Raw genomic sequence first — 16,814 nt, forward strand, 5'->3', positions numbered from 1 at the left:
GCCAACCGCCAAAATTTGAAAATTTATGACTAAGGATAGGGAAAGCCAAACGGCTAAATGTACCCTATGTGGACAAGTATTTGCTTTTAGGCAAGGAACTAGTAAAGATGGTGGAACGGGTACACTAAATAATCATATGAGACTTAAACATATGGATGTTTGGGGAGAGCAAACGGGTTCAAATGTGGGGGGTATTCAAATGACGATAGACCCACGAACCGGTAGAAATTTTAAGTATGACAAGAAAAAAGAGCGTGTAGAAATAGCTAAAATGGTAGCTTATAATTGTTTACCATTTTCCTTTCCTTCGGGTTTGGGGTTTGTTACTTACATTCAACGTTGTTATAATCCGTTATTTGAGGGTATTCCTAGAAGTACTTGTAGAGCGGATGTTATAGATTTGTATAAAAAATATAGATTTTATTTGCGCCATGTATTTAATTCTTTAAATTGTAATGTTTCTCTTACCGATTTAGGTCTTAGTCTTAACAAATTAGATTTTTTTGCTATTACATGTCATTGGGTTGATGACAATTGGATTATGCAAAAAAGAATTATAGCTTTTATATGATGAAGGAAAATGTCGTCACGATGGAAAATTTTTAGCGGATTCAATGTCTACTATTATGAGATTTTTTTAATATTTATAGAAAAACACTTTGTATTGCTTTAGATAATGCTTCTAATAATACAAAGGCAATTGGTCTTTTAAAAGAGAATTAAACCCTCCGCTAAAAATTTTTTTTTCATGTGAGATGTAGTTGTCACATTTTAAATTTAATTGTTAAAGATGGTCTTGACTATTTTGACGATTCTATTCAAAAAGTTAGAGATGCGGTTGCGTTTCTTTTTTGTAATGCTAATAGGAGAAGACTTAGAGATTTTAAGAATGCTTGTGTGGAAAATAACCTTAGACCTAGGAAAATTCAAGTAGAAATTGAGACTAGGTGGAACTATACTTACATTATGCTACAACAAGCATATGAGTATAAGATTCCCTACAACAAGTTCACAACAAATATAATATTAATAGTGATGATTGGTTAAATTTTACGCATTGGGAAGATGTTAAAGAATGTATTGAACTCTTAGAAATTTTTTATAATGCAACTCTTGCTTTTTCTAGACAATTCTATCCCACGGTAACCGAATTTTAGCCTACTTAGCGGAAATAGCTAGAGTTTTACAAGAGTATAAATATAAACCCGGTTATCAAGCGGCTATTTTTGAAATGATAATCAAATTTAAGAAGTATTTTTTTCCCATCCCAACTTTATTTATATTGGGTTCTCTGTTAAATCCTTGTTTAAAAGTGTCTTATACTAAAGCATTGGTTGGTCAAATTTATACATTTTTAGAAATTGAACAGGGAGTTCAACCATCTTTAGTCAGTTAACTCGCTATTGATGACGAGTTTAGAAAAGTTTTTACTCATTATTCTAATTTGGAAGAACGTGCTACACCCGTTGCTCCACGCCCTATTACTTCTCAAAGTAGCAAAAAGGACTTGTCGGGTTTATCGCATTTAAAAGTTTTACATTTACACCAACTCCTTCTTCTAGTGCAAACTTTGATGAATATAACTTTTATTTGATGCAGCCAAATGTGGATATCAAGAAACTGGATGAATTGGACGTCTTAGCATGGTGGAAGAAGTACAAGGCAAGTCATCCGATACTCTCAAGAATGGCTCGAGATATCCTTACAGTTCAAGTATCAACCGTGGCTTCGAAGAGCGCATTTAGCCAAGGAAGACAACAAATTGGAGACCATAGACACTCATTATCCGGCTTTAGCTTGCAAGTACTAGTGTGCATTCGCGATTGGATTAGATCGGAGCGACACACCAAAACTTAGAAGCGAGGAAGGCGAAGAGGAAGAAATTGAAGATTTGATAGCAAGTGGACCGAACCAAATGGAAGACTTTGAAGATATCTCCATGACCGAATATGATATGGGAAATTAACGAAATGATTCACAATTGGTGATTTTATTATTCTACTATTTCTTTACAACTCATGTATTATTTGCAAGTTAAAAAAAAAAAACTACAACTTGCAAATAAATGTTATCCAAGAATGAATAAAATATATGGCTCATTGAGCTTTCCTTCTATTTACTTGTGTTCATATTTTTACTTATATTAAGTTAGGAATATACCTAAAATATACTAGGAATATACCTAAAATATACTAAGAATATACTTATAATATACATCTACTTAAATTAAAAACTAGAAAGTTATATACTTGAAAAATAACTAAAATATACTAAGAATATACTTATAATATAAATATATTATAATTAAACATATAGATATATATATATATATATATATATATATATATATATATATATATATATATATATATACGTATATATATATATATATATACGTATATATATAACGTATATATATATATACGTATATATATATATATATATATACGTATATATATGTATATATATATATATATATATATATATATATATATATATATATATATATATATATATATATATTATATATATATATATCTATGTATATATATATATATATATATGTATAGATATATATATGTATATATATATATATATATATATATACGTATATATATATATATATATATATATATATATATATATATATATATATATATATATATATATATATATATATATATATGTATATATATATATATATATATATATATATATATATATATATATATATATATATATATATATATATATATATATATATATATATGTATATATATTATATTATATATTATATATATACATATATATATATATATATATATATATATATGTATATATATATATGTATATACGAATTTATAAACTTATAAAATAAGTATAATATATATATATATATATAAGTATATATATATATACTTAAACATATATATATATATATATATATATATATATATATATATATATATATATATATATATAATATATATATATATATATATATATATATATATATATATATATATATATATATATATATATATATATTATAATATATATATATATATATATATATATATAAGTTATATAATATAAGTATATTGATATATATAATAAGTATATTCTTACTATATTTTAGGTATATGTAGTATAACTTAAGGCTTAATATATAACTAATATATATATATATATACACACACGTATATATATATATATATATATAACTTGTCGTTAGCACGTAGTCGCTTTACTTATAAACTTATATAACATATGTAAATATACCTACAATATATAATAAATACTATAATATATATATATACTATATAAAAAAAAGAAGGGGTTATAATTTTAGTATTTGAACCGGACCGGTTCCGTTTATATATATATATATAAGTGAACCGGAACCGTGGCATTCGGTTTTTAACCGGAAATCATGGTTCCGTAACCGGTTACCGGTCCGGTCCGGTTCGAACCGGTTGACACGTTTATTGTTGACTCATCCAATTATGTATATCTTATTTTAAGTTATCATATCAATCAAGTATATTACATAGAGTTAGTTCTGATTACCTTTAAAACGATATGATTCCGTAAATATATTCTACGTACACAGTCAATACATTGAACTTAAAATACCGTATCCTATATAAACGAAGAGAGTGCCCTGGTTGCAACACTAACTTGAGATAAGTCGATCCCTTGGAAGAATGGAAGTAGTTTGGTTATTTGCACCTCTCTCTATTTCCCTATTGTTTCTAGTCTTCAAACTACTTGTGTCCTCAAGACCAAAACAACATAACCTCCCACCAAGTCCAGCACTTAAACTTCCTATAATAGGACATCTCTATATTTTGAAACAACATATGCATCGTACTCTTGAAAATCTTTCTGAAAAATATGGTCCTATTCTCTCTCTTCGATTAGGCAAGCGTCTTGTCGTGGTGGTGTCATCTCCATCCATGGTGAAGGAATGCCTCACCAAGAATGATATCGTGTTTGCCAACCGCCCACCTTTAATGGTGGGAGGATACAACTGCACGACAATCATTGATTCCCCTTATGGCGATAAATCGAGCAACCTTCCGATCATGCAAGTTAGCACATGAATGACCATTCAAGTTAGTTAGTTAGTTAGTTAGGAAGTTAGTCGAGCATTATATATACTAGAACTAAGCAATTGTAAAAAGTGCTATGTAAAAAATGATCGTAAACATTCTCTCTCTCTATAACTAACTTCTCTCTCTATACAACTCTCCTCTTTCCAAACCTCATTCATTTTTGGTGAATCTAACATTAATGGGAGCTCTGCACGAGTAGTCAATCAATAACTCGAGATATCACGTAGCAAATCGAGTGTGCACATAATTCTCTGATTCACTCTCAAACTGATATCAAAATTTTTTGGAGCTTCAAAACACTCTCTAATTTCAATGAGAATACAACAAACAATTGTTGTTCAACGAACTTAAATGCAATAAACGCAAGTCCATCAAAACTTTCATAAGGTCATAATCATCCTTTGTATTTACAACCAAACGATACACTGTAGCACTCTAATCACATTACATAACATCAAAATTATGCCTTATGAGTCGATGAAGATTGAATTATTAGGCTAAAATCGGAAAAGATATCCGATACTTCATTTGTGGGATTCAATATTCAATTGTTGTCTCGGATAATGGTAATTTATATGACCAGTGAAAGAGACACAAGGAGAGAGTGTGAATTGGAAGGAAAGGTTTGGCAACATACGTCTTCACAAGGAAATTCACACACGTAATAATGGTGGACTTATATTATTTTTCAAGGTTAGGAATAATGGCAACAAGCCCACATAACGACTTTGAGTATCAAAGACTCTTACAATTTCACGTGCATCAATATGTAGATGGATTTACCTCCAACTCCTTGCCTACTCTCTAATTGTGGACCGTTTTGTTAGTAATGTGTGGATACATGCGTGAAGAATGGATGGTAAGGTCAATTGGACTCGTACTCCTATATATGCCAACAAAATGGAAAGTGTTGCTATGTATAGCAAATGTAAATTTCACTAACAATTTTTCCAACAAGTGGATCTAGCAAAGGTGTGAATTCATTTAAACAAGGAAGAGATGTGATAAAGTGTGAACATTGTGGTTGTAAAGGTCACCCAAGAGTGAATGCTATAAGATAGGATATCCACCTTAGTAACTCAAGTCAAAGAAGTTTGGCAATGTTTTCTCTTGGATCTATACCTTAACTACCAATACAACATGGTTGAACAATTATGTGGCAAGGCAACTCAAAGGAAAACACCAGCAATCATAATGCAAACAAAGGCCATTCATTGGACCAAAGATATTCTTCACTACACAAGCAAATCCTCCACATGACGAAATGAAGGTCCTCTATCAAATTGCCTTACTTTAAGATGTCAATAAAGAATGGATTGTGGATAATGGAGCAACACATCATATGACTCATCCCTTGAAAATGTTAACTAATATCACACTGTATGCATTAAGAACAAAGTTCATCCCTCAATATGTCTCATCGATGTGCAAATGTGCTTAAGAATCAAAACAGGAGTCCTAATGTTTTGTATCTACCTGATTTTAAATTCAATCTACTGTCTGTGTCCAAACTTACAAAGGAACTACAATGTTTAGTAGCATTCTTTCCCGATCAGTATTTTCCGGATCTTCTTTTCATATAATTTCAGTAAGAATCATGGACTCTACATCATCAAGGAAGGAAGTCAACACCAAGTCCACATCAAACATACCTATGTGTAAATAATGTCATCTTCCTAGATAGTGCCCTATGGCATAAAAGATTAGGCCACTTATATATGTAATAAAACAACATAAGTACTTAGTTTAATCTTCTTAACAATCAAAATATCAAGTTCACTGAGTCTAAGTGTCCTTTCACTATGCTTGGGGACCTCATCACGTATAATAAGTTTTCAACAACATGACTTACCTAGATACACTTCGATATTCTTGATTGCTTCTAAAGCCGAAACTATAATCGAGAAACTTTTCTTAACAAAATCTATTCTCTTACACCACGAAAAGTTTTAAGAACAGATAATGGGAGTGAATTAACATTCCATGATCACCAACTTTGCATTCTTTCATGTACTGTCTATTCCTTTCGTCAAGAGAAAACATAACTTCATACATATCTTGTCTCTCGTATTTCAAGCCATGTTCCAACATCAAACACCTTTGAATGTGTCTGCAGCAGCCTATATTATACATAGACATCTCCCCAAGGTGCTAAAGTCTAAATCTCCCTTTGACCTTATATCAACACCTCCTAACTTATCACATCTTAAAGTGTTTGGTTGCCTATGTTATGCTGATGGAAGTCCTATCCTCCTGACAAGTTCTCCTCAAGAGCTATACTTCACGTTTATGGGTATTCCTCAACTCAAAAGGGATATGTTCTGTATGACATCCATTCTAAAACATTTTAGTTGTATATTTCAAGAAAATATTTTTTCCTTTCAAAGACTTGTCCCCTTCCAACAATCCGTGCTTTCTCTCTCCATCCATTGAGTCTCTCCATCTACCTATTGCTCAAGGAACACCCGAGTCACCACAAGGCGAATTGTAACAAGGGTGTATTTCTTGGTCATTATTTGGTCCTACCACTGCATCTGATGCCTACAAGTTGGTCACATGCTCCATTATGATGATCCATTCCATTAACTTTACACTTAGAGGGTCCACCGGTTCTTCTCAAGAAAGTCCTCGCCGATCACTCCTTTCTTCTTTCTTTTCAACTAGACCAAGCAAGCAACCCATTTGTTGCAAGATTATGTTGTTCCCGCACCCAAGTCTAGGTGCCAACATCCTATGGCTCAGCATGTCTCTTATGAGCGCTAATATTTATAGATTTGATCCCTTGTTCAGATATATGTCCTCCGTAACCTACATCCTATACTTTCATAAAGTATCCCAGATGATTAAATATTCAAATGGAATGCCTCCTGGATGACAACCAAACATTGTCACTTGGCGGATTTACCTCCGATCATTTCTTTCAAGGTGGATTTCCAAAAGTCAAATACAAGTCTACCGCGAGGTTGAAAGGTTTAAGGCCAAGCTAGTTGCCAAGTCTTCCATTAGCCAAAGAGAAGATGACTATGGTGACACCTTTCTCGTACAAAATTGTTGAACTCTTGTTGGCTATTATTCACGCTTCTAACACCACATATCTACCAATATGTCCATAATGCATTTCTATGAAGATGTATATGAGGATTTATCTTTCTGTGGGGAGTTTAAGGTTTGCAAACTCAACAAGTCCCTTTATGGCCTAAAATCGATTCTTTCGACATAACTCGAACTTAAAAACTCACGGGGTCAACATTTTGTCAATTAAATACCATGATTACTCCCTATTCACAAGAGGAGCGGTGCATGACATATTAGATGATCTAATGTTGAACCAACATGGGCCGTTCGTACAACAATATAGTAACATAACATACATATCAAGATGATATATATAGAACTTAGGGGTATATATATATAAGTGCGTCTAATCAAGGGAATATTGATGTGTCAAATATATATATTCTTAATAGTTTAGGCTAGATGGAGTCAAACCAAAAACACCACTATTCAACCAATATATATATATATATATATACACACACGTATGACACTTGAGACAAGACAAAGAAGCAAACAATCTAACAAAACCACAAATGAGAACAAAACTAGAATGGAGGACAAAGTTCTTGAGATCCAAGACCATATCAAAGGTCATATGTTTGTATCTTACAATGACTCGATTTTCCATATATATACACACCTAAACAAATCTCAAAAAAGTGAAATATCAAAGAAGCACTGGTCTTGGATCGTTGATGCCATCGAATCACAAATGGTTCGGTTTTGCATTTTGTGACTCCGATTGGGGTGGATGATTGAGTCCGGAAGTCAAGAATCGGATATCTAGTAAAGTTTGGTGGAGCCTTGATTTCTTGAAGTCCAAAAAAAAGTCAAGGTCGTTAAACCAGCGTAAAGCATGGCCTCATGTTATAACTTGGGCGTTAAGATACTAAAAGAACTAGGAGTCCAAATTGATCTACACAGCGACAATGGTATGTGATAAATAAAGTCCATTACACAGGTCTATCTTTCATGAAAGAACAAAGCACATTGACATTGATTGTCATTTTGTGAGAGAAAAAGTACTCAAGGAATCCCTTGGAAGACTATACACACAAGTTTGGTTATTTGCATCTCTCTATTTCACTAAGAGTCTTGGAAGAGCTTCAATATCTACTTGGAAAGTTAGGACTCAAGAACTTGTTTCAACCATCAACTCGTTGTTATCTAGACTATGTTAGCAAGTTAGCATGGTTGAGTTGAAGTGTTAAGCATGATCAAGTTATTAGTTAGTTAGTTAGGTTGAATTATATATACTAGAACTAAGCAATTGTAAAGCGGCAAGTCGAAAATGATCAGATCACAAAACATGTAAACATTCTCTCTCTATAACTAACTTCCTCTCCTTAACTAACTCTCCTCTCTTCCAAACTAGCTGCATTATTGCTCATTCATTTTTGGTGAATCTAACCTCCATTAATGGAGCTTTCACTTCGCCGTATTTGTAGACTCGAAATCTTCTCCTCTAGCTGTCTCAACAAGTCTCAAACCATTCGACAACATGAAGTCAACCTTCTTGTGCATAAATTATGTCAAAATTGCCACGATTTTGGTACAATTGTTGAACTTAAGTCCATGTTTTCTGAATTGTCCTTTAACATCATCATGAGAATGGTAGCTGGAAACCGATACTTCAATCAAGATAAAGGTAATCAGAAGGCAACATGTCTTCGTGAGCTTATAGAGGAATTTTTTAGCAAAGGTGGTGCATCAAATGTAGATGATTTTTTGCCTGTACCGTTTTGTTGGATTTATAAGCGTACTAAGGTCAAGCAGCTTGGCCACAAAATGGATGAATTCATGCAGGGTTTAATTGATGAATACCGTGGTGCGGAAAAACAAAATACCATGATTGATCATTTGCTTTCTTTGCAAGAATCACAACCAGAATACTACACTGACGAAATCATCAAAGGGATTATAATGGTAAGCTTTCTGCACTCATGCATCCCCCTCAGCTATATATGTACCCTTTATTATTTGTTTCATATAAAAAAAAGTTGTCTATATATATCTGTTGTACTTCCTTGGGATGTCATGTTTAATAATATTATTCTAAAAGGTTCTTTATTCTTATTTTTAATATCTAGGTGTTTGATCCTAGCAAGTATATAGTCAATTTTTCAGAAAATATTTCAATTTCGTTTTCAACATTCAGAAGTCGGGATGTATTAAATTCCTGTACTTTTATTGGTTTAGTCATATATACTACTTTATAGCTAATTATAGAAGATGACAACAACAACAAACCCAATATAATTTCACAAGTGGGGTCTGGAGAGGGTAAGATGTACGCAGACAACAAACCCAATTATAGAAGACAACAATATATATTAATTTATGTTTCATCTTTCGTTTATATTCTTTAGTAATGAAATTCTTTTGGAGGCATTTGTTTATTATAAAAATCATGACATTTGGTTAATGTTGAAAACATATATGACTATAGGATTGCTACTATTAAATATATAGAACGAGAATAATAACCATATCTCATTGCGAAAGTTTCTCATGTATCAATAGATTATTTGTTATTTCCTCGATTTTTTCTAAACATAAAATGACACATGAAAACTTTTGTTTCTATTAGTGGATTTAGTGAAATGAATTTATATTTAGTCTGACTAACTGGAACCGAAAAACTAATTCTAAGTAGTTTGGTCTAGTTCGTGTGTTTAGCAAACTAAAACACATATGGTTTGATTTAGGAACCGTTTGGGCATGATTTGAAATCATGATAATTTGAAGTTGAAATTTTGTTTGGACATGCAATTTGGTTTTCTTAAGTTGTATTTTTTTCTAATAGACATAAAAACCCCACAAGTTGTGAAAACCATCAAAACTTTCCAAATTTTTATACAATCTTACCAAATGAGCATCATAACAAAATTAATACACTACTAGAAGACCTTTCTAAAAAATACAACATCAAGTGATCAAACTTTAGTTCAATAAAAAGGAAAATTGAACATAAGTTGTATAAGTAAATGAAGTTGGTAAATGGTTGGTAAGAGTACATTTGTTATAAATATACTACCAACCTATAGATCTTTCAATATTTGATATAAATAGTTGGTAAACATGGTTGGTAAATATATCTCTCAACTCATGGATCTTTTTTTACAAAATATAAACTTATGGGTCAAGTTTTACATTTAAAATAATTTGAAATCTTGATTTGAGATCCCAAATCATACCTTTTTTTGAGAATTTGAAATTTGAAATCATGATATGAAGTTGAAGTTGAAATTTTGTGCAAATTATATAAACAAACGCTGATTTAAAATCAAAACATGAAATCATAGTTTCATATCCCATGGCCAAACGCCTACTTAGTTTTACGTAAGAACTGATTCAAAACAAACCAAATAACCAACAACAATTGGGCTGAAGCTTTTCTGATTAAGTGCAGGTCATATTGTCCGGAGGGACAGACACAACATCAGTGACAATAGAATGGGCAATGACGCTTTTGCTCAATCATCCGGAGGTCTTAAATAAGGCAAAAACAGAACTAGACAACCATGTAGGTAGTGATCATTTAGTAGATGAAGCAGATTTACCCAAGTTGAAATATCTTCAAAGTATCATTTCAGAGACTTTCCGATTATGTCCAGTAGCACCAATGCTAGTGCCCCACGAATCATCCGATGTTACCAAAGTAGGGGGTTTCGACATTCCACGTGGAACAATCCTATTGGTGAATGCTTGGGCCATCCATAGGGACCCGTTAGTTTGGGCTGACCCTGAAAGTTTCAAACCGGAGCGATTTGAAGGTATTGAAGTGAAACCATGGATATTATTGCCATTTGGAATTGGAAGAAGATCATGCCCAGGTGCTGGACTTGCTCAACATGTGATTGCTTTAGCTCTAGGAACTTTGATACAGTGTTTCGAGTGGCAAAGGGTTAGCCAAGAGGAGATCAATTTGGCTGAAGGCAAAGGTCTTAGTATGGCAAAAGCCGAGCCACTTATAGCAAGGTGCAAGGCCCATGACATTGCTTATAAAGTTTTATCTGATCGAATTTAATTAACTTATTCATGTTGATTGATAATGTAAAAGTATTTTTACACTATTAAATCATCTAAAAGATAATCTTAGATAACTGTTCATGCTCGATCTAAAAGACAATCTCAGATAACTGTTCATGAAAATGAGCATAAGTAATCCACGAAAATACGGTAAATTATCTGCTTTAACAAGTTAAAATACATTTTTAGATTCCATGTTTAGCCAAACTAAGACACGTAAATAAAACAGAGAGAGCATTAACTTTTGGTACCTCATCTGAACTAGTAAAGACAATTTTATATGTAGGGAAAAGGGTCAAAATTGCCCTTCTACTTTGGGAAAAGGGGTAAAAATATCCTCCATTACAAATTTAGGTAAAAATACCCCTCCCGTCATTAAAGTTTTCAACTGTACCCCTGTCTTAATGGAAATCCCCAACATAACCCGATTCATTTTTAAACCTGCTCCATTTGAACCCGACCCAACTAAATAAAAAATCCATATGGGTTACCCGCTCATGTGCCTAGTGGCTCCAGATGTAGGACTCGGGAACAAGTTGGTCACATATGGATTTTTTATGTAGTTGGGTCGAGTTTAAATGGAGCGAGTTTAAAAATAAAATCGGGTTATGTTGGGATTTCTGTTAAGACAGAGGTATATTTGAAAACTTTAATCACGGGAGGGATACTGTTGACCCAAATTTATAACGGAGGATATTTTTAACCCTTTTCCCAAAGTAGAAGGACATTTTTTACCCTTTTCCCTTATATGTAATGGCCGGTATCTCAAAGCAAATGGGGAATTAATTAAGTATAAATATACTTTACTTTATAAAAGATAAAATATGGGTTATAAATAGAAACATGAAGGGAGGCATATAAATCATCTCTAATCTAAGTGTGGTTACAAAAGACTTTGTCAATATGTAGAATATAATATCACCTTTTGTTTATTGAAAGTTAACAATACTAGCTGTTGGTAAAAATAATTAAAAAATAAGTAAAACATCTTCAGGTTAAAGTGCGAATATCTCGCTCTCTTTTAAGGAGATTTAAGCCCATTGTGGTAGAATATTCACCGATCAAATAGTAATATTCTTGACTTATCACCTCCAAGGTATAATAGCCCAACTACATCATATGACTTGAACAAAATTTGAACAAATTGTTGAGTCCAAAGTTCCGCCAATAAAAATGCCTTCCTTCAACAAAATAGTACTCTCTTTCTTCACCAACACACCTTACTTTTTGTGCATGCTACAACGCTTTCCACACACCATCACAAGATAAAAATTACTATTATTTATAGGTGTTAGAAATTCTTACTTGATATAAATTTGGAAGATAGTGGGAAATAAGTTATGAGAACATGGTAAAACATGAGATAGTGAATGTGTAAGTAATAGTAGAACATGAGATAGTGATTACCATAAATTATGACCGCTTTCTGGATCATGGAATAGTGGATCATATAGATAAGATGACAAATAATGTTATTTTAATATATTATAATGATAATAATATTTATAAAACCCTCCTTAAATACCACACGTGCTTCTCCCTACTACGCGTCAATGCTATAGATTATCACCCTTGCGTTCAAATTATGAAAGTATCAATATAGAGTTCAAATTCTCAGTCCCGTAAACCCATACAAGTTGTTGGAGCAGTTGTGTACCTAATATCCAACAAGGAACTCATAATACTTATAATGAAAATCAAAAGTTATTTGTATGGGTCTGCTTCTTTTACCTTCAACTGGTGATACCCCCGACCTTCATTAAGCCAACCTCAGAAATAAACCTTGCACTCTAAAACTGATCCTGTAAATAGTCATTGCAAAGCAATGGATGCTTGTTACTGATCGTCACCTTGCTCAAAGGTTCATAATGTTACACCTCGTAAATTTTTGCGTCGTGTGCGTCGTAAGTAAAATAATGTAAGCCGGATAGGCCATGGAACTCCTATAAGGTTAAGAAAGACCTTTAACAACTGATAAGTAAGTATTTAAAGATTTCGGGGTGTCACGTCCCCAACCGACGTGAATGGCACCCACACTAGTCCTATAGTGGGCGAACCAATCCCTGAACCCATTATCAAGCCAATCTCAATTACTTAAACCAATTAATAAACATTGCTCACGAATACTGGAATAAAATGTATGTCAATAAAATAGACTAAATAGCAAATGCGGAAATGTAGCTATTACATCCCCAAAATCTGGAAGTCACCGTACAAGGACTCTAACCAATAATGTCTAAAAGAAGAGATACTGTCTAAAAATAAACATAATGTCTGGGATGGAAATAGACATCTGAAATAAAGAAAGATCTTCAGGCGGCATGACACAGATAGGAGTTCACCCTCTGATCTTGTAGTGAATAACCTCAACTAGATGCGAGGTCTGGAAAACGTCTCTGGCTTAAAATCTGCACTCACAAAAAAAAGTGCAGCAAGTGTAGGTCAGTACAACAACACGTACTAGTAGGTATGATAGGCCGACTAAGATTAGTATTTTGTATACATATATAAAATAAATGAAATATGCAGACAAGAACAACAAACATGTATCACAAATAATATCCTCAAATAATACACTTTCAGAATAATTCGCCAATTATCAACATGAAACACCAATGCTCAAGCCAAAAGAAGTAAAATAAACAATGAAGTTCCCCCTCTGTCATATATCTGTACACACATGCTAAATGGTAATGTTTTCCCCAAATAGCCATGACCTACAGGGGACCCATGGTGTCCATGTACCACTCGTTTCGGAATGAACCTCGGACCACGAGCTCGCACTAGGCTACATCGTCACCCCTTGTCAAATGTGCCTTACAAGATGTATATGTTCCATCTCAATCATCATCAACGTCGTCTCATTATCAAATCACAAGGAATGACTCAAGAACACGTATCACTTCAACATCAATGAAGTATAATCAAATAACACAAGTCATAATAAGACTCACAAATAATCTGCTCAAAGATAATAAAATATGTCACTAACATCAACTTATCTCTGAAGGGTATATATGAACACCTTCCTTTCAACAATCTCAATAATACAATTCAAGTTTATCAGCCTCAATAATGGAGAATCACTTCACACAATTAAATCATACAACTAACAACAGTCACCCAAACTCCATGTCCGAAGTCCTAGACATGATTTCTCCCATAGATTTTATGACATATACAATCAACTAAACAAAGTCTAATTCAAGTAAATCGTAACTTACCTCAAAGCCGAACTAGAACAATACAATCACTCTGCAATAGCTTTTCCTTTCCTCAAAGCTTCAGAACGTTCAAAGTCTAGAGATCATAATGCTTAAGTAAGTAATGGAGTGTGAACTCAATTAATGGGTTCTCTAATCATTTTAATCCTACCAATCTGATTTTAGCCAAAGTCTCCATTCATATTGGAACCCTAGGTCTCAACAACCAATTTCCATCATTGAATAACAAGTTCTCATGCTATGAAGCGATAATCTCTATTCTTAGATAAATAAACAACATTAACCAACAATAAACAATATAATATCCATTAATATTCTAGGGTTTCCTTGGTATTTGTGTTCTACCCTTCAATTCCCAATAAAGGTCCTTGATTGAAACAAGAATCAACTAAGAACACTACGCCTAGAAGTTAGTGATTTAAGGATTACCTTTGATGGGGAATAGTGCCCTAGCCTTAGAAAGTCGCCTCTATGCTCTTGGGAACTGTTTTTGGGATTATGTAAGGGGTGGGGTCGAAATAAAGTATTTAAACCGGGATTTTGACTTCACGAGGTCCGTGAGCAAATGTCCTGCCCGTCATAGCGGCGGCCTCACTACAACGAGCAACACCTTCGCTGCAGCGGCCATTTGAAAAACCGAACCTTCACTGTAGCGGGACCCTCCCTCGCTGCAGCGGTACCGTGGCAGCGGAAGTCCTTCCGCTGCAGCGGTGGATTTTGGGCAGCGAGCTCGGAAAATTTTCACTTTTTATACTTAGTCTCTAAGAAATCATTCTAAGGCCTTATTAACACAGCCAAAACACAGACCAAGTTAAAACACATCACATAGTCACTTATAAGTTACAAAACACAACATAAAGCACGCCCCAACTTATTTAGGTCAGCTCATTCCTAACCGGGGGAAATTACTAGCAAGAGTAGAATGGTCAACGCATGCATAAGGACTAAGCGGTTCGTTACACGAGGTCAAGTGAATCGAAGGAATTATGTTTGTGGAAAATCGGGAAAAAACTTGGCAGAATTCTGGATAGGATTTTGGTCCAACTTTAGGGAGGCATATATTCTAGCATATGAGGAGTTATGAAAGGTATAATCAATGTAAATTCAAGTTTAGAGAGTCTTATTTCCAATGCAAAACAAGCAAAGAGAAGTTACGATAATGTACGTCCCGTTGGTAGAATGTTGGATTTTTAGGGTCCAAGTATGTGATACCGTAAGGACGTACATGGAAATATGGTTGTTTTTGAGGGTCAGAAATGTTTTTAAGTGTTTAAAAAGGTCCAAGCTCGTCTTCCTTCATTTTTTCATTCCCAATAGACCCTAGAGACCTCTAGAAACCCTCTCAAACATTTCCTAAGTAAACCCAAGATAAATCAAAGATCAAAAGTGACAATCTTTTTCGAGGGTTTTCAAAGTCTTGTTGAAGTTGTCTTTTCTTCTTGTAGAAGCTTTTCGAGACATGTATATGAAGGTGATGGATGTAAATGACTGTGTATATGTATGTATAAGGGTTTAGGATGGAAGGGATTAGAAGTTAAACTAAAAATCGGAACAATTTCGTGGTCTAATCTCGGACCCGATTTTAGCTATATTGTAGGAGGCATATCTCCTAGTATATGAGGATTTAATGTTTCAAAGTTTTAAGTTCATCGAGTCTAGTTTGCAACGCAACAAACAGTTCTAAAATGATATCGGGGAAGAGATATGGATGATTTTTAAGTCGAGTTATTAAGACTAAAGAATCAACGTGAGACTAGAAAACTTCCGATTTTAATTTCTAAAGTCACAATTTATCACAAATTTTTCTTGGTACAAGAATGTTAATGAATTAGGAATTACTTAAGTGTGGTGTTAAGTAAAAATTGGTGACAATAATAAGCCAACAAGAGCCTCAACATCCAAGGTAAAAAGGATGACTCAAAGTCATCTTAAATAAGACTACTATGGGAGACATACAAATATACATTTAAATGTGATTCATCCACTACACTTACATTATATTGTGGACAACTAAAATAAATAACCAAGGTGAGGTTCAGCCAAGTGGGCTGAAAAATAAGGCATCCATGAAGCATGCATTTGAATATTTAAGCATCTACTACTTTATGAAAGTATACATTATTTTAGGAGGACATAACATGGTGGAGGATCATTTCACATTAAATATTGCTCATCCATCTTGGCATGATTACAATGGACAAAGGGTGGTGCATGAATCATTCAACACACATAAGATTGTCTTGTAAACAATTGAAAAGAAAGAAGAAAAGAGAAACAAGAAGGTGAGGCTTGGCCACACTAAAGTTGTGAGAAAACAAATTAGGAAATTTAAAGTAAAGTTAATGGAGTGACTCATGCCATGTTGAGCATGTGACCAACTTGT

General features: G+C 33.4%; 1 protein-coding gene across 1 annotated transcript; it reads left to right on the top strand.

Moving 5' to 3' along the window:
- The first annotated feature begins 3,707 nt into the window (after positions 1-3,707).
- Positions 3,708-11,205, top strand: LOC132047550 (cytochrome P450 81Q32-like). Its single transcript, XM_059438579.1, has 4 exons — positions 3,708-4,069; positions 8,050-8,053; positions 8,601-9,101; positions 10,588-11,205. The coding sequence occupies exons 1-4, from the start codon at positions 3,708-3,710 to the stop codon at positions 11,203-11,205; spliced, it is 1,485 nt and encodes a 494-aa protein (XP_059294562.1).
- The last annotated feature ends 5,609 nt before the right edge of the window (positions 11,206-16,814 follow it).

The sequence above is a fragment of the Lycium ferocissimum genome, chromosome 2 (genome assembly GCF_029784015.1).
Source record: "Lycium ferocissimum isolate CSIRO_LF1 chromosome 2, AGI_CSIRO_Lferr_CH_V1, whole genome shotgun sequence".
Lineage (NCBI taxonomy): Eukaryota > Viridiplantae > Streptophyta > Magnoliopsida > Solanales > Solanaceae > Lycium > Lycium ferocissimum.

Excerpts from the sequence above, each read along its gene's own strand:
- LOC132047550 (XM_059438579.1), top strand. The coding sequence starts at position 3,708 with ATGGAAGTAGTTTGGTTATTTGCACCTCTCTCTATTTCCCTATTGTTT. Across the intron at positions 9,102-10,587 it reads TCATCAAAGGGATTATAATG|GTCATATTGTCCGGAGGGAC; the intron begins GTAAGCTTTCTG and ends GATTAAGTGCAG.